Source organism: Gasterosteus aculeatus, chromosome Y, assembly GCF_964276395.1.
Source record: "Gasterosteus aculeatus chromosome Y, fGasAcu3.hap1.1, whole genome shotgun sequence".
Classification (NCBI taxonomy): Eukaryota; Metazoa; Chordata; class Actinopteri; order Perciformes; family Gasterosteidae; genus Gasterosteus; species Gasterosteus aculeatus.
Genome location: NC_135709.1, coordinates 13,896,060 through 13,914,168, shown reverse-complemented (window position 1 = coordinate 13,914,168; position 18,109 = coordinate 13,896,060). Strand labels below are relative to the sequence as shown.

The 18,109-nt window shown below is 46.1% G+C and overlaps 2 protein-coding genes and 1 pseudogene across 3 annotated transcripts; all 3 read right to left on the bottom strand.

The window, feature by feature from the left end:
• Positions 1–1,179: 1,179 nt before the first annotated feature.
• On the bottom strand, positions 1,180–6,082 carry LOC120812710 (mitogen-activated protein kinase 12-like). Its single transcript, XM_040168881.2, has 12 exons — positions 5,584–6,082; positions 4,920–5,049; positions 4,730–4,788; positions 4,458–4,569; positions 4,318–4,347; positions 4,080–4,127; positions 3,872–3,986; positions 3,255–3,326; positions 3,032–3,111; positions 2,788–2,866; positions 2,519–2,692; positions 1,180–2,410 (listed from the first exon to the last, which is right to left on the bottom strand). The coding sequence occupies exons 1-12, from the start codon at positions 5,700–5,702 to the stop codon at positions 2,343–2,345; spliced, it is 1,086 nt and encodes a 361-aa protein (XP_040024815.1). The 5' UTR covers positions 5,703–6,082; the 3' UTR covers positions 1,180–2,342.
• Positions 6,083–6,263: 181 nt separating this feature from the next.
• Positions 6,264–11,640, bottom strand: LOC120812709 (protein adenylyltransferase SelO-1, mitochondrial-like; annotated as a pseudogene). The gene is made up of 9 exons (XR_013455116.1): positions 10,618–11,640; positions 10,271–10,474; positions 10,003–10,180; positions 9,652–9,782; positions 9,210–9,487; positions 8,948–9,116; positions 8,137–8,322; positions 7,794–7,950; positions 6,264–7,594 (listed from the first exon to the last, which is right to left on the bottom strand). The product of XR_013455116.1 is annotated as a protein adenylyltransferase SelO-1, mitochondrial-like (transcript).
• On the bottom strand, positions 11,640–18,084 carry LOC120812299 (traB domain-containing protein-like). The gene is given in 11 exon segments (XM_040168130.2): positions 11,640–13,748; positions 13,836–13,932; positions 14,333–14,505; positions 14,993–15,132; positions 15,668–15,778; positions 16,128–16,268; positions 16,587–16,753; positions 17,147–17,213; positions 17,365–17,405; positions 17,977–18,031; positions 18,034–18,084. Coding segments are annotated over 11 exon segments (1,212 nt in total). The 5' UTR covers positions 18,070–18,084; the 3' UTR covers positions 11,640–13,564.
• Between the last annotated feature and the right edge of the window lie 25 nt (positions 18,085–18,109).

Sequence of the window (18,109 nt, the reverse complement as noted above, 5' to 3'; positions counted from 1 at the left end):
TGTGCGTGTGTGTCACGAGGAGGACACACAACGTGCACCCGGGGTTCGGAGGAGGCTTGTCCTCGGGGAGAGTCACCCTCGGGAGTCAAGGGCCCGGAGGTCACCCAAGACGAGCTTGTTAAATTCAACACCCGGCGAGGGAGGGCATGTGGAGGAATGTTCTGAATAACAGCAAACAGGCGTTATGAAAGAATGTGTAAACGCTTGATACTCAAAGTCATTAATCGTATCAAGAAGAAAAAAAAGGTTGTCAGTGTTAACTGAAACACAATAAATCACTGCAACAACTAATGTGGCTTCGTTTAATCTGCTATAGGGAGAATAACAGGCCGAGGGAGTGTAGTTCATTCATTGTTCATTGACAGCGCTGACGTGGTGATGTAAACGCACTGTCGATCATGGGAACGTCATTAAAAGTTGACCCCCGATGATGGCGTTAAAGATCAGAAATCCAGGGGTCACTAAAGTTAGAACATATTGTGCAAGAGCCACAAACATTTTGCACCAAATGTTGTGCGATTCCAGACAACTAAATCCAGACGTATTTAGTTGGATATCAAAAAAATGTTTATATGCTGGTGGCGTCAACACAGATTCATCGTAAATGTTTCCCATATGCAGCCTGATTTCTATCAACATAGTTGAGTCGGTACGTCAGGTGGCAGACTGACCCACCTGATGCAGCCTGGTCATGACTGGTTTGTGTGACTGGTTTGTGTACCTGGTGCCTGCTGCCACCTGGTGATGGTGTTCGTCAGGCGGAGCGTCCCAAAATGGCCTCATCTATTACCAGATGGATTATTGTCATTTATATGGGAAGACTTTTACATTACATTACATTACATTACATTACATTACATTACAGGTCATTTAGCAGACGCTTCAAAGCGACTTACGTTACACTTTAAACCCATGGCTTTTTCACATTTTTGCCCGTGGAGCAATTAGGGGTTAGGTGTCTTGCGCAGGGACACTTCGACATGGAACATGGGGCAGCCGGGACTTGAACCACCAATCTTGTGCTTCCCAGCACACCTTCTCTAACCCCTGCGCAACGACGACCCCAAGACTTCTGATTCTAATGCACCCTCGGCTTGCAAACTAAAGTTAAAATCCAAGGTTTGACAGTTGATGATGATGATGGAATAATGATGGAATAAATGAAAAAAAAACAAGACATAATTGGAGACTCTTTAATGATAAAAACACATGAGTGTTGTTTACGTCAAGTCACCAATCAACGTACAAATCGACACCCACGGACAACATAGACAATGTGTTGTCTGCCACTTGCTTTGTTTCAAAAAACAATGTAATCGGTTGTACGTCTGGTTTTGGCAGGTGACTATAATGTGAATGTTGGTTTCATAACCTGCCGGTATGGATTTCACACAATCAGCAGCTGGGCAGTTTCTTCATTTTGTTGTTATCTTAAGGCCACTAGGATGAATAAGGTCAGAGCAGGCATGTAAATAAGTAACCCCTGCCCCCCCCCCCCTCACACACACACACACACACACACACAAGGACGTCCCATTCATGCAAATTGAATGTCCTTTTCAAGGACCGGTACTTAGATAAGGGAACGCTACTTCACAAAACAACATACGACAAGGAAAAAAGATATGTACCACTGAAGGGAAACTGAACCAAGTGACTCAAGTAATATACCCACTAATTCCTTGGTTACCTATTTGCTTATTGATTAATATTAATACTTGACTCACAGCAACTGAACTATTGTCCTCAGTACACTGCAGGACAAGGTGGGACGGTCTGATGCTAAACTCAGGAAGAAAGCTACAGGACCAATATGATTTTGAATGTCGAACCCAAGACGTGACGGCTTGGTTTCTGTGGATAGTGGTTGTATCTGATGGTGGTTGTATCTGATGGCGGTTGTATCTGATGGCGGTTGTATCTGATGGCGGTTGTATCTGATGGCGGTTGTATCTGATGGCGGTTGTATCTGATGGCGGTTGTATATTTGATGGCGGTTGTCATTGCACTCGGCTTACTACTCTCAATATTTGAATCACCCGTCGTATGAATTGAACATACTGCACATCTTTTATGTCGTTCATTCCGTACACGTGACGTCCTTTGCAGTCCATCAATCCCGGGAGAGGAATCCTTCCTCTGTCTTCCGAAGGTTCCTTTTTTTTTCTGTGTACAGACTTTAAAGCCCTCTTGAGGCAAATGAGTGATTTTAGGCAATATGAAATAAAATCAATTGGATTGAAGAATTGAATTGTGAGCGCATAGAGTTCTCTCCCAGGTCAAGATTTAGAAAAAGACATGACAGTTTGTTCTGGTCCGCTGCTCCACGGACACAGTCTGTCTTACAGCGCAGTTTCCTTGGAGTCTGGCACCACTGGTTTGAAGGTCAAGATCTCTGTGAAGGTGTGACCTGAAGAAAGAAGCACAGCACTGATCATTAAAACGCAAAAGCTCACTTCAGCTCCGTTCTCCATTTATTTTGCTTCCTTCCACCGGGATCAACGTGGCTCCTGCTTACGTTTCCACTGGGCCAAGGACTGGTCCGTGTTGTCTAACGAGTGGTCGTACTGCTGCGGTACCGTCTCCTCCTCCGGTTCTCTGAACTCAGTGAAGTAGGGCAGCATGAGCGCCTCCTCAGCGCTCACCCTGCTCTCCGGATCCAGCAGCAACATGCGCTCCAGCACGGCCACGGCTGACGAAAGAGTGGAAACGGGGGAATTGAAATCTCTCGGTGCGACTGTCAAACGGATAAATGCGATCAATCGGCGAGTCTGAGCACCATCTCACCTTGTGGATTAGTTGTGGAAAACACACTGTGGAGGTCTTTTTTCTCCACTTTCGGGAGGCTCTTGACATAGCCTCTGGCCTGAGAAAAGGAGTGAGTACATTGAATGCAGCACAAACGCAGATTTTCTCTCGATTGGAATTCCAATTCCTAAAATTCTTTAGATGTGGGGGGGTGGGGGTGATATGTTAAAGATAAAGGAGTGTATTCCTAATTTTCTGTATGAGTTGCATGCCCACAACTCACATCGTCAGATACTAGTTTTGCTGCAAACTCCTGAGTCGGGGTTCCTGTGACCTTCATGATCTCCGTCAGCTGATTTAGGTCTTAAGAACTGCTGTCAAGGGTCAAACGAGAAAAGTCACATACAAAAAGATAATAATTTCAGATGATTGGAAAACGTCAAGCAACGTTTTGATCCTCCAAAAAAAAATGTCAGTGGAGAGGGGTCGGGGAGGTCAAAGGATACGGTCGCTGCCTTTAAAAAGGGGTCTTCCTTGCACCATCTCCGCCATGATACAGCCCACAGACCAAATGTCCACTGAGAAACGAGCAGAAAACAACACTTTTAACATGTTTTGTTTGAATCTTAAGCAAGATACAATAACAAGACACTGTGGGTCACTGATCAGCGACTAAAGATTCCCCAGAAAAAGCACGTTACATATTAAAGTGTTGAGATCGCCACCTAGTGGATAATACGTAACATCACCGTCCGAATCCAATTACACATTTTTTAACACCACATCTAACCACTTAAAAAAAACACATTTGTGTAGCTTTCCTCAGTATTCCTTAGTATTTTTCTATTTACAATTAAATAGAATTGTTTAAAAAGAGGAAAAAGTACCAATGTGGCCTTGTTAGACTACAATGCACTGCAACAAGACGCACAATAAATCATTAAATAGAAAGAAACAGAGCAACACAACTGAGAGGATGTAAAGGTCTGTAAAGAAGCAGAAGATCTGAGGGCCGGCGAGAACACTAAAACAACTAATGCGGCGCTGATGGGCAGCAGCGAACATAACCACACGTTGTTAAAAGCAGTCAGGCTTTTTCTTCACTTAATTAGCTCTTTATTACCAGTCTGCGTGTAGTGCATCCAGCTCAGGATGACCTCTGGGGCTCGGTACCAGCGAGTCACCACGTACCCCGTCATCTCGCTGTCTGCCTGCCGCGCCAAACCAAAGTCCAAGATCTGAGAGAGAATGCAACAAAAAAGCAATGACGAAGCAACGTCGTTAAACACGTGACGGGGGTGTTGAGGTTTTCAAGATGTGTCCAACTGTACCTTGAGCTCACAGTCTTGGTTGATGGCGAGATTTCCTGGTTTGAGGTCCTACAAATGTCCATGTGAAAAGAGCAACTATGACTGCGAGTCTGTGACGGAGCGGCAGAAGGAAACTAAAACCACAGTCACCGTGATGCACTGGGAAGGGTTTGTCAACAGGAAGCACCAGCTTTATTTAAAAATGTTTGAACGTCATATTTATCTCAGGTACATGGTAGAAATATAACTAACTACGTACCCTGTGAATGATACCAGATGAATGAATATACTGCAATAAAAGAATACGACCAGGATTTAATCAACAGAACAAATGAGCTAACGTTGTAAAGTAATAAATTGTGCAAAAAAAATCAACAACCGACGGAGAGAGTGCTCCACCTTGAGCCCTTTCAGCATCTGGTAAACCAGATACTGGATTTTATCTTCGGACAGCCTCTGAAGCTTCATCAGCCTCCCCAGATCCGTCCCCATGAACGGCATCACCAGGTAACTTGAGGGGAGAAAGAGACGCGTTGAGTGGGAAACACCCAACGGGAGGCCGGTTAGAAATGATTGAGAAAAGCTGCACGCTCACAAACAAACGAAGGAGAGACGTTACAGACGGACGAACGCTGCCCTGCTGCAGCGGCAAGAGCACAAAGAGCACTTACAAATCATGGAACTTGTCCAGAGAGAGGTCAGCGGTGAAGACGTCAAAGAGGCCGATCACCTGCGCCAGACAGAAACCCTTCTGGTCACATTACATTGGTCAGAAAGGCAAATGCGCTGATGTGATGAGAAATATGGGGGGCCTGGAACCCCCCCCCCACACAATGGACAGCTGATCACGCAGACTCTCACATTTTCATGTTTCATATGTTTGAGAAGCCTCAGCTCCCTGTAGGCCCGCTTGGCGAACAGCTCCGACTGGAAAGGTCTGTACAGCTTCTTGATCGCTACTTTGGTTCCCGTTCTGGAGTCCACCGCAGAGCTGAGGAGAGGGGGGGATAAAGCATGTTGGGGAACCTCTCTTGCCTTTTCTTCTGAGATCAGGAATGTTCAACCAGAAGCCCAAACCGGTGTTTAACCCCCCCCCACCCCAAAACCCCGTGTTTACACGCACGCACGTACGCAGGCAGGCACACACAGCGAGCGCGTGCTGCGCGACGAACGAGGTTCCTTCGAAAAGGCTCCGTTGTTCTGTGTCATGTGTAAACTTTTTGCGTGAGCGCGTCACTTTCTTTTCACGAGCACGCGCTCCACACCCACAGACACACGCGCAATCATCGCAGCCACGCGCCCCAATGGAGGACCGCGGGGAGGCGACGCCGCGGCTGCGCGTGTCTGCGTGGCCCCCCATCATATGAGGAAGTGAAGCAGCGTGCGCTCGCGCTACTTTTTCTTTTGTTTGGCCCGTAGGACGGCACCATCTGTTCCGTCGCATTCTCCACCTCCCCCTCCACCCACCCGCGATAATAAACCCGCCGCGGGAGCAGCATTTATATTATTCTGGGAATCCACTTACCACACCGTCCCGTACGCCCCGGTCCCCACCTGCTTCAGCTCCCGGTACCGCTCCGGTACTTCCCATGAAGTTTTGTTGACGTCCTGGCGGTAATAACCGGGCCTGATTCGCTTGGACATCCTGATTGATGTTACGATCCGATGAAGCGTCTGAGAGAGCTTCTTCTTTTGGTAAGTTGTGTTTTTTGTGCGCGTGTCTCTTCCGTCGCTACACACCCATTGTTCCTGATCCCACCTATGCGCGCACGCACGCGCGCTCGCTTGTCGCGCGGCTCTTGTGCGTGGCAGCCGGTCGGGGCGCACCCTGAGGTCACGGAAAGCCGCTCCCGAGTCCCGCGGGAGGCCCTGTAATTAAAAGGTGAAGCGCAGAGCGGAATGCGCGGAACACGGAACTGAGCGCACGGCGTCGGTTGGAGACGCGTCGGCGGTTTGCACAGCAAGAGGAGCGCTGGCCTTTAAATGGCAACGTGTACTGTGGATGCGCGGTTCCTTTGCGCATTGGGAGAGGAGGGAGGTGTTTTGGGACTTGCTGGGACACGATGATTGCTGTCTTGACACAGCGGGCCGTTGACACACAATTATGTGGTTAGTTAAGAAAGAGGAGAACTTTAAAGTGTCACGCGGCGACCTGAACACACGTCCAACGTTGGGTGGAGCTCATGAAATGAGAACGCAAGTGTGTGACTGGCAACAACAAAGTCCATGTTTATTAAAGAAATATGCAGCTTTTAGAACATTGTAGTTTTGTGTTAATTCTACAATTTATTGAACATAGATTTGGATAAAGATCTATTTACTATTTAGATTAGTTAACAAATAAGTTTACACAATCACATGGCTAAAATAGAAAAATTCTAACACACAGTTCCTATTTTCCACTAAGTTTAAGATTTAGTATCTTTGTATACTTTACATGTTAAGTAACAAAAGTGATGGATTATGGTTGTGACTCCAAGCCTATAAAGAGGTGCTATGACAGAAGGCAAACGGGCAATGCTACATACACGTATAAATAAAATAGAGAATAAACAGTATTGTGCGTTTAACTGCTGTGGCTTATTGGTTCAAGTGCAATGACTCTCCTTTACCCAGATACAGGGCAAACTTTAACATTATCATCATTATTATAATCTTAATTTCTCTTTCTCTCTCTCTCTCACTCTCTCTCTCTCTCTCTCTCTCTCTCTCTCCCACGCACACGTTATTTGGTTTATGTTGAGGTGACACCTCACAGGTTGTCAGACTCAGACAGGTTGCTGCAGGACTTGCTAGTCGAGCACAAAGCAGACGGGACGGGCTGACGGCTTTCTAGGAAAAAGTCCAAAGAGCAATGTCTCTGAATGTCATTTTATGCCTTGTTTTTCTAAGTGCCAGTTATCCTAATTTGTCTTACATTCAAGGAGATTAATTAAGATCCACCTTAAAAATGTTTTTCTCAATGGATCAGTACTGATTGTGTTTAGGACATTTACCACTTTAAAGTCATTTCCTGAGAAATTTCAAATATGCTGAAAATCTTGTCACGTCATCATAATAGTGTCTATTCAAGTTGAATTGCCCTCAATTCAACCCGCCGCCTGTCTGCTTTGGCTCAGCCAGGTGGCCTATGGGGCATCACGCCTCGCGCTAACATCCCTGACGCTGCCTGCCCAAGTCATGGAGAGTTGCACATGAAGCGGAAAGGACATGAAAATGCCCAAATCAACTCCAATGAACTCTCATCATTATCAGCACAAGAGCAAGACAATCAAGGGAAGTTTTTACGAAGATCATGTGACGCAGATTTCACGGGCCCAGGCCGGGGGCCGGCTGTCATAAGGAACAGGAATTCTGGCTGTGGATTTAGAAGCCGCCTCCTGCTGCTGGTGGTCGTCGTCGTCGTCCTCCTCCTCCTCCTCCCCTTCGTCCCTCTCGGCCTGCTTGGTGGCCACGCCTCCGTCCACCCACGTGGGAAACTCCAGACCGGGCTGCGAAGAGAAGGGCTTCTCCAGAACCTTGAGCACTCGCTGGACCTGCAGCGCAGAGAGGAAGTGAGAAGTGACGGCAGGTAAACAAGCTGAGAGTCCAACACTGAGAATAAGGAGAACTAAATGGAATGGAACTTGGATGCGTTTAAATCTTTACTTTAAAATTGGCCCAAATGCAACAAAAAAACTGTTGTGTAATATGACAAAGTGACAATCTTCTGCAAAAGTATAATCCAAACCCCACCTTAGAGAAGTCTCCCTTCTCTGCAGCCTCAATTGCATTCTGGGCAATGTAGTTCCGCAGCACCACGCGAGGGTTGGTGCTGTCCATCACCCTCACCCTCTCCTCCTGCACCGCCTGCACATCGCTCTGGCCTTCCAGCTCCCGAGACAGGCGCTTCCTGTGGCCGAGAGAACACAACACAGTGGAGCAGTGGCACATTTCCTCTCCTTTACTTCCCTCCCTCCCCCTTTATCAGCCACACTTCCACCCACAAGCTCTTATACGCTCCATGCAGTCCTCCACCTTATTCGTCCTCATCTTTGCATTCCATCCCACCGTGAATTTTTATCAAAAAGACACTCACCTGTAGTGTGTGATCCATCGGCTCCAGTCCTCGGCCTGCTTGGTCTTCAGCTCGTCGGGACCGGCCTCCGTCAGGTCTTTCAGTTTGCTGAGCTTTTCCAACTGCCTGGAAATCGTCGTCCTGTCGGAGATCATCTGGAACAGCGCCAGGTTGCTCTGCGCCATAGAGAGCAACATCGCCAGCTCGCTGCCATCCGCGGGCAGAAAAGACAACGGTTCGATGGTTTATTGGCATGTTGGAGTAAGAAGAGGACCAGTGCAGGTACTTGATAAATTACGGACAATCTGAGGTAACAAGATGACCAAAACAAGTATACACAAGATGATCTAAAGGCTAAATGGTGACACCTGGAGGCTAAAATCTGCATCACATCAAACTAAATACAAACATGTCGTGTGAACATGTATTCCCAATCATTTAGCTATTTTTGTATTGTTATACAAAAGGTTTTGCAAAGTGTACAAAATAGTACAATTAAGTTTTCTGACACACATGAATATCCAGTCAACTTTATTTGGATTTAGTCCCTCGTTTCACGAGGCACACTACTTTGTGTCCAGTAGCAAACACAGTATGGGTCAAAGAACAACGTTGCCCTGGCAGGGGTCACTGGATAGAGGTCAAGTTGCTGGACACCACGGCAACTTCTAACGGGAAGAACCTTAAAGAGACTGTTTGTCTGGCTAATCAGCTCGAAGTGGCTTTGCCACTTCATTCCTAATTCCTCGAACCCTAAAAATAACTAAACCGGCGGTCATTACTTTCCTTTCCGTGACGGTCTGAAACAGACGAGTACGCGCGGCCCGCTCACCGTGGATCCATCGCGGGCTTGTTTGCGGCCTTGAGCTCCTCCAAGGATGCACACTGCTCCAGCAGGAGGGCCGTGGCTTTCCTGACGAGCTCCTCTTCTTCCTCACTTTCTCCCTCGGTGGGACAGGAAATCCGACTCAAGCCACGGAAGGTGTTGGTGAAATCGGCGCCTGCAGGAGGGAACCCAGGAAAGGTTACCGCGGCGACGCGGCAGTGGCACCAGAGATGATTTACTAATCGTACCATCGAGCCGCTCGTCCCACCTGTGTTGTGCATGGTCTGCAGCAGCTCCGTGATCAGCATCTCGTCCTCAGGCTCGTCCCTCTTCAGCAAGCCCAGGTTCCTCCTCATGTTCTCCAGGTAGAAGCCGTTATACAGCCCCAGGTACTCGCTCAGGACGGCTTCCGCCCGGTCCGGCGGCAGCTCTGGGGCTAGAGCCTCCGCCAGCTTCACCAGGTTCCACCAGCAGATGGCCGGCTGGGCCTGGTAGGAGTATCGGCCCGAGTTGTCGGAGGCGTTGCAAATGAAATCCGGATCAAACCTGAGAGGTGTTTAGGAGAAATCTGGTAAACGGCGCACCGCGTGTGTCCCGCGATTACCAGTTCTCAATCATTTTAACCTCCTCCTGTATGACGATGATTAATCGGATCAAATCCCCATTCAAGAAGAACATCAAGTAAATCAAATCAAATGCAAACGTCTGACCTGTCCATGAAGCCAATTGGACAGTAGTCCAGCGTGAGTCCCAGGATGCTCATGTTGTCTGTGTTCAGGACTCCATGGCAGAAACCCACACACTGCCACTGGGCCACGACTCGAGCTGTGCGGCGCGCCACCTACAAACACCGACAAGACTTTAAAATCTGAAAACATTGCCAAAAGCCTCCACCCGGAGTTTAGTGCCTCAGTAAACGTTTTAATCTCATATTGAGCCCACGTCACGTGACTCTGCACACGCAGTCAGTTTAGGAGGATTAATTGGGCCACATACAAGCCTTCCATTCATGACCCGAGAGCCGATTCACTATCTGAAACGTGCAACCCGCATGCCCTGACCTCTCTGAAGAAAGCCACGTTCCTCTCCACCCTATCCGGGTGGTCCCGCTGGATGTCAGGGTAAAACATCTCAATGACATAATCCATCATCTGACCGCGGATCTCATCCCGTGCATAGCTCGGCCCCTGGTGGCCGGTGTGCTCGTCGGCCTGCTTGAAGATCTCAAAGGATCCAAACCTGCACAGAGAGTGCGCAGCTGAGAAAAACAACCCCTGTGTGCATGCGTATCTTAGAGGTTCTCACGAGGGGCTGAAGATCGCCACTCACCTGAGGAAGGTGGGAGCGATGCGGACGACCGCAGAGCACCGCTCATTGTGGGGATTCCCGCTGTAGTAGACGTCTCGTACGACCCTGGTGTCGGAGGTCACCACGGAGGCCGCTCGGGTGGTGGGAACGCCCAGGAAGTGCATGACCCCGCTACACAGGAACTCCCTGATGCTGGAGCGCAGGACCTTGCGGCCATCAGCTTGTCTGTTGGGTGAAAAAGTAGATCCCCACAAAGAAAGGCAGAGATTTAATTCAGTTGCACTTATCAATTTGCATGTAACGATCCCTTTAACCACATCTGCTCATTTAAATGACCTGTAGGTTTATAGCTGTAATAACCCTTGTACCTTGAATAGGGAGTCAGTCCAGCTCCTTTCACCTGCATCTCCCACCGACCGCTCGGGTTTTCCCGCAGCAGTTCCGGATCCTGACCGGGGGGCACCTTCACCTCCCCCAGGTAGCAGGCGGCGCCGTCGCCCAGCTGCCTGGCTAACTGCCCGAACTGATGGCCGCAGTAGCAGTGCGCGGCGGGCTCGGAGCCGGGCATGACCCTGGACCCGCTGATCTAAAGCGCGCGACCTCCTCCCCGTTGAGCCCCAGCAGCGCGAGGGCGTCGCGGGACACGGCCACGAACCGGGGCGCCGCCAGCGGCTGCTGCCTCACGCGGGAGAAACACGCCCCTTTCACCGCACGCGCGCGGGGAGCGGCTTGTCGCCCGACCCATGTCGGCCATGCCGGCCGTAGCGAGGAGTCGGAGGGGGACAAAGATGCGTGACGGTCCGAGCCGAGGCCTTAAATAAGCCATCCAGACGCGGCCATCCGCCTGCTGAATGTTGGGTGTTTTTTATTCGCTGGCGCAGTTAACTGCAATGTGGACAAGTCATGCTTTCGTAATCCTGCTCAGTGTGGCGGAAGCTCCGCGAGACCGACTGTGTTACATCCTTATTTGTCCGGAAACAAGCAGTGAAGGCGGAACTATTTCGGCCAACATCGTAAACAATTTCAAAATAAGTACAGATACTATTTGTATTATTAGAACTTGTCTAAATATCACATCACAGAACACGTTAAATTGTCCATGCACTTTACATTTTTAATGTTGTCTATTCCTGTTATATTTTATTTTACTAAATTAATTCCTCGTATTGATGGTCACTTAATACTTTCACTTAATTGTTTACATTTTTCATACATTGTTTTTTCTAATTCTAATTGTTAATTAGAATCAAACTCTATCAAATCTCCATCCAAAAACTGCAATATGCATCCTTTCAAAGAAATGAAATAACTACTCAAAGCAAGTGTAATCATCTCATCTAATCTTGGAAGCGGATGTACTGGCTGTCTAAGAAAATAAGAAAAAAAAACATTTCAGGAGGTAAATATATGTTATCTTTATTTAAAATTGTTTCAAAATTCATTACAGAGGTTAGAATTGAAAGTTCGGTAACAATGACAAAGGAAAACAAACCCTGCAATGAACACAGGGATTCATACAGTTCTCCAACATAAAATACCATTGAAAATAACATGGGAAGGACACAGACAAATGATGAAGTTTGAGGGAATGAGATTCATGTCTATATATCTATTTGTACTTTTCTAACCCCAAAAGCAAGATAACTCATGTATTAATTGGAAGACATTCTATCAGAAAAAGTTTAACGTGTGGAGAATTTAATTATGTGTGGCAATGCTTCAAGTGCTTCAAGTCCCACATGAGTCCATTGGACCATTTCACATACAAAAAGTAGCTAATGATTACAGTCATAGCGCTTATGATTACATCCAAAGAAATCCAGTACCGTACATGAATCGCTCATGGAATTCTTGGAACTTGATGTTGGTTTGTGCACTTGCAGACTGGAGTTCAGTCTATTATCTTCTACATAACACAGCTCCAGGGATGTGTTTTTTTTTCCATGTGCAAAAAGAAGCTCTGTACTATGGAGGTCAGAGCTGGTAATCTGAGGGTTAAAGGCAGCAGTGATAGCAGTGTAAGGCTTTACCTCCAAAACTCTGACAAACCTCAACGGTCTGATCCTTTCACAGCCGTCAAAGCAAGTCCGTAACAAAGGTCCACTGGGAAATCATTTCAGTAAAGTTCGAGGCTCAATCGAAGAAAAAAAAAAAAACCTAAAAATTTGATTTCTATCCTCTGTATCCCATTTAACTTCCAACTGACAAGTAATAATGCATAAATCATAAAAGTACAAACAGCTGGTGTGCTGAACTACAGAGGTTCTCATGTGGAGTTTTTTTAAGAGACGTCTTTCTGTACACATGCATATTTTTGGTATGAACAACTTACTGACAGATCAGCCAATATGTGACAGTGCTTTTTTTTTACTGGAGATACAATCAATTACACAAATTACAGTACCAATGCAATGCGCATCCTGAGGCACGATTGAGCCTGCCCTGCATCAGGTCAGTTTTGAATGCATGAATGGTCCTAAAATGAAGAGGCTACGGCGACAAGACAAAGTAGATGGGACATGGGATAAGAACAACAGTATTGATGAAAGAAAAAGTCCATCAGAAAATGATACAAACACAAAATATTAGAAAATTGCATTGACCATTTGGTTGTAGTATATGTAAAATGCATATACTTATTTTAACCCATCCCATTTAATCCCCGTTCAGCACTTACTGCTGCGACATGAGGCACTTATCTGTAAATATGGACAGGGCCGTGCACATGGGAAATACCTTTGTCCCAAGTAAGCTTTAATAAATGTGAATTACAAATAGTAGAATGAAGAAGATAATCTTTCGTCGAAGTCAGACTTTTATCTCACAGCATGAGGGTCACGCTCTGCCTCTAGATTATATTGACAACCTTGATATTGTGGTTTATTTTCCTCATCCACAGGCTTTATGTGTAATACAATATTCCTTTGTAAAGTGCTAGATCTGAAATGGGGAAATTATCAGAATTGCCGTCAAGGAAAATGGCTCATTTGCATCAGGACAATTGACCGACACGAATTCTGATGTTACTTGCTATCTAAAAAGGTGAATCTATTTAGAATAAATTATTGGCATTTGTAAACCTTACAAAATGCAGTATTTGCACAAAATCTGGACGAAAACAACGAGTACTGTCATGGTGTCTTTGGCAGTAAAGCCCTGCTAAGTCTACACGGACTTCAATATGGTGGGATGCTCCAAATCCCTTGAAATCCTTGTAAATTCTTGTGTGGGCTGGTGAAACCTCTCTCCAGCCTAAACTCCTGGTCTTAAGGCTATTGGTGAAAAATGTATGATTTCAGCAGGTCAAAGGTCGTATCACTGTTGGCTGAGAGCAGAGGGTTGCCGGAGAGTCTCCAGTACAGATTTGACTGTAGGTAAAGACATCAGCACTCTACCTAGACTCCCTCCGACACGGTAGCAGGCGTATCCCAGCACTCCCACCATGGCGCCTGTTATGACCGAGCGCAGCACCCAGCCAAAATGCGAGGGAGGCGCCACACTGCGGAGGGAGGGACGGACGGACACAATGAGCAGCTGTGGGATTAAAACAGTTTAAAAAAATGTTTATATTATATCCGGAACTCACCTCATAATTTCATTAATGTTGAGTTGCTTCTCCCAGTTTCTCTCTATGCCGGGAACGTGACCCATCCCGACAACACCGACCACCACAGCAGGCACTTCTGTTAGGAAAACAAAAACAGAACAAAATCAGTCAAAACTTCTACAACCACATACTCTTTATAGATCTCATAAGCATGTATGACACCACATGTCTTGAGAAGAATGGCCGGCTGTGTTCTGGACAGATCGGAGTGTAAATGACGGATGAACAAAACAAGCCCTGAATGCCTGGATTCTGCCTTTTTGCATAAATTATTCTGAGAAAATGCACTGCTAGACGTAGACAACGCGATTCACTGAGCATGAAGTCCTGTGCTCTCACCATGAACGAAAAATTAGCTTTTAAACTCAGTAAAACATCCCACTGTTTTTGTGAGGTAAAGGTCAAATCACACACCGATACACATACATGTCAATGGGGAATAATAACCATGTGATTACGAGCTCATTGATACGCACTGAGAGCAGTACGGGGGTCCTCCACACAGCGAGTAGCCTGGCGCAGTGTGTGCGTGAGGTAGATGTCTCTTTCAGCCACGATGGTCTGGTGCAGAGTGGGAAACTCGCCGATCATCTCCGCCATCGTTTGTTCCAGTAAGTCCTTCTGTTTGCACTTCTCTACGTCTTCTTTACTAAAAACACGACAAACAGTGCAACAGAGTCGTTAGTTGTCACACTGGAAGGGGAAGACTTTTTTTTAAAAACTTGTTCTTGTTCACACAGTATTAAGTAAGCAAAGAATGAGGAACAAATAAACCGACGTGTGAATTGCCAAATACAGTCGGTGTTCTTTCCTTCAAAACTACACAAGTCTTATTAGTAGAATTTAGTTGATTGAAGCATTTTTTAGCATCTACTAGTAAAATGCAACAGGCTAAATCTAATAGACGATGGAAACATTTTATGCTAAAGGCTTCAATTTAGATCTAAAAGACTGTCAGCTCAACAAATTGGCAGAGTGAATGTAAAATATGTGTGGGAACAATTCTAAACACAGGACACACAGGCAGCTATAAATGCAACTATATGTGATCATTTTCAACCGTTTCTGGTGCATGCCCACATGTGGTTCTTAACCACAGTGTGCTGTGAGTGAAACTAACCATGGTGAGCGTTTACCTGATTGGATCTGACAGAAAGCAAAGACCCCACCCCAGACGGGCCTTTTGCCAGAGACTGAGGGCTGCAATGGCCCGCTTGAACGTCACAGGGATCGGCCTGTCCCCAAGCTGAAATCTACAGAATGGCACTTGTCCAGCCTGTGTAGGAAAGAAAAATAACTGAACAAAGGAATGACATAAACTGACAAATCTGAAAGTATCATCTACCTACATCCATCATACACACTTGGTTTGGGTGAAGAAACAATTCTGTTTGGCAGCTGCGTGTCCATTTATGCTGATAGTGGACATTGGCTAAGTAGTTCCAGTTAAAATGTCTGTTCACCAATTTAAATCCATGCTGGAACTTAATGACTCATATAAGCTTTAGTCTAACAGGCTGTTCGCTTTTCAATTCGCTAACAGGCTGCGGCCAACAGTACACAAGGACTCGTTCCTTGTGAAAATATTTACAGTGATTATGAAACAATTACATGGCTGTACAGCGTGCCTTGCGTCTTTAACGTTGGCCTTCTGGCTTGAGGCTCAACCGAAGGCTTTACGAGCTGAGAGGACTAGAAACATCTTCCTTCGGAAAGTCGTAGCCAACCGATTTGATGGAGAAGTAAAAAACACTTTTCCAAAGAATGATATTGTGCGATAATGATTGTTTCACAGCATCTGGGTACTTTACCTCTTTGAAGGCTTCCCTAAACTCTCCTCCAGGAGCCATGCCCAGTTGCTTAGTGATGTGCGCTGAAACTTTGAGCAGGAGAATCTGCATGAGGCCAGACATCAGCCCATTCTAACAAACACAGAGGACAGAAAGTCAGGAAATTTGAGTTTTTAAATAGACTTGACAGTAGTGCAGTCCTGTGTTTTATGCACGCTTACTTAACACATGGTTTAATAAAACCAAGAAGACAAAAAATGACACAGACACTTAATCCTGCTTGAGATGTTAATTCCCCCACTCACAATGGCAGATCCCCTTCAGGGTTCCTCGCCACTATAGGACCAGGGCGGCTTCATATTGCAAAACAAAAAAAACCTAACGCCGTATTCAGATTACACAGTTCCTTCTTAGCCATATTTGCTCTTGCTGTGTTTCACAATAGCACCGTCGGTAATCTCCATCATTCCGAAAGCCTGACCTGTTTAATGGCCTGCTGAACCTTGTCCAGGTTGATGTCTTTGGCTTCCCTCAGCAGTGTATTCTCGTCCATCCTAAGCATAGACACCCTGTACTGGCACAGCTCCACCACAACGACGTCTGGCTGCACAGCGCGGATCGTCTGCGTGAGATACGTAACAGACGGAATAAGAAAGCATAAGAAGAAAGAGATAAATGGCAAATGAGCAGCTTCGAAGGAAGCAAAGACAATAAAAAAAGGGTAATGTAACTAATGTACAACAAAAGACCAGATTATGCTTGGCAAAAAGAGAATGCTAATCATGCACTTACGGTATGTACACATGAGCAAAAGAAGCTTTAAGGTGCTACTTTACAACAATTTTCCCCATTCAGAAAGCTGCTCAACTACTTCGCTGACACTTCACATAAAAAAAAAAATGGCATTGTCTCCTGCACAAATCAGATTGTATTTTCTCACCGTGGCCACATCGTTTTTGCTGCTATCACTGAAGTGGGCGGTGCCCACCAGGTACAGGAGGCTGCCATCAGGGGCGGTGAGGCGGGACACCGTCTCCGGGAGCTTAGGGGACGCCTGGCGGCGCTGGGATCGCAGCTCCCAAAGCAACCCCATCGCTTCTCTGTCCACTACACAGTACCAGCAGAGACATTGTGACTTTTGAAACATGTTGTTACAGTTTGTTATAAAATGTTTACTCCCTTAAATTTATATGTGTTACTCAAAAACATATTTTTTTAATTTTCTCATCAATCACCATGGTGTTACCTCCTTCTGTGTTAAGTAGTTATTTAACAGACATTTACCTTAATTCAAATCTTGCCTAATATTTACTTTAATTCATTAGCTATGGTGGTTGCAATTCAGGTCCTCGTCATTAACACACAAACGGAGTTGAGTTACAGAAAGCTAAAGATAACAATATATCGTATTTTAACATGAACTTTTGCAAAACAGACAAGAAATGCCTAAAAAGACACAGTATTTGAGCATACAACAGCATACAAAAAACACATAATTACATAGCTCTGGAGGTAGACAAGGCAGTTGCTCTTGTAGTGCGTCGCCAGATGGAACGATTGACTCATCCTGTGACACATAAAAACACCAAACAATATCTCAGGGGGCTTATTTGCATCAGTGCAAGATTAAGAGATCATGTCTGTCCAGGTCTAGCCTGCTCGAGAGACGTGGGCTGATTGCACACGGTCAGGTAAACACCACACAAAGTGTTACACACCTCTGAATGGTTGTCTTGATCCATGTCTGAAGCACTGGAAGCTGCGAGTGACAGAGAGCAGGACGCGGTGTGTTACGGCGAGACGTTCAACTGACGCAGCTGGCGTTTAGTTGGAGCGCTGCTCACTGATGACGTCGCCTTAACGTTCGCTTGCGCCCAACGACAACAACGTAGCAACCACAATGTTAATGGGGGAAACGTAGCGAATGTCAACCGATTTATTAAGAGGGAGGGAGGATATCTCTGTCGTGGCCGTTATTGCGACTAACTTAACTACATGGGGAGCATAAGGGTTTCACCACCGAATAGGAAGTAACGCTTTAAAACAACTTGCTACCGTTGTTGTCAGTTACGGCACTGCTTTAGCTTAAGCGCCTCCTGCGGTTGGGCTAACGTTAGATACCCGGATGATGATGGCAGTTAACGTTGAATCAAGCCGATGTAAGCTAACGTTAGTAAGTCCGGGTAAGAATTTCCTCAAATCTAAAACGACTTTCCAACAAAGAATTCCGGCATTATGATAATGCATAATGCCGGAATAAACATCCGGCATTTACTAGATATTGGGTATTTTATTCAACGGTTGTGTAAAAAGAAATATGCACAACTTACTGAGCAAGCCAGCCCGTGTGTTGGTGTTCTCCTCGCCAGTACAGCGGTAGCGTTGCACTCACTGCTCAGCTGAACGTGACAGCCGCAGTGCATTCTGGTACATGTAGCGTGCGGTTGCTGGGACACTCACATT

Excerpts from the sequence above, each read along its gene's own strand:
- LOC120812710 (XM_040168881.2), bottom strand. The coding sequence starts at position 5,702 with ATGTCCAAGCGAATCAGGCCCGGTTATTACCGCCAGGACGTCAACAAA. Across the intron at positions 4,789-4,919 it reads AACATATGAAACATGAAAAT|GTGATCGGCCTCTTTGACGT; the intron begins GTGAGAGTCTGC and ends TGTCTGGCGCAG. Across the intron at positions 3,112-3,254 it reads CCTTTTTAAAGGCAGCGACC|ACCTAAATCAGCTGACGGAG; the intron begins GTATCCTTTGAC and ends GCAGTTCTTAAG.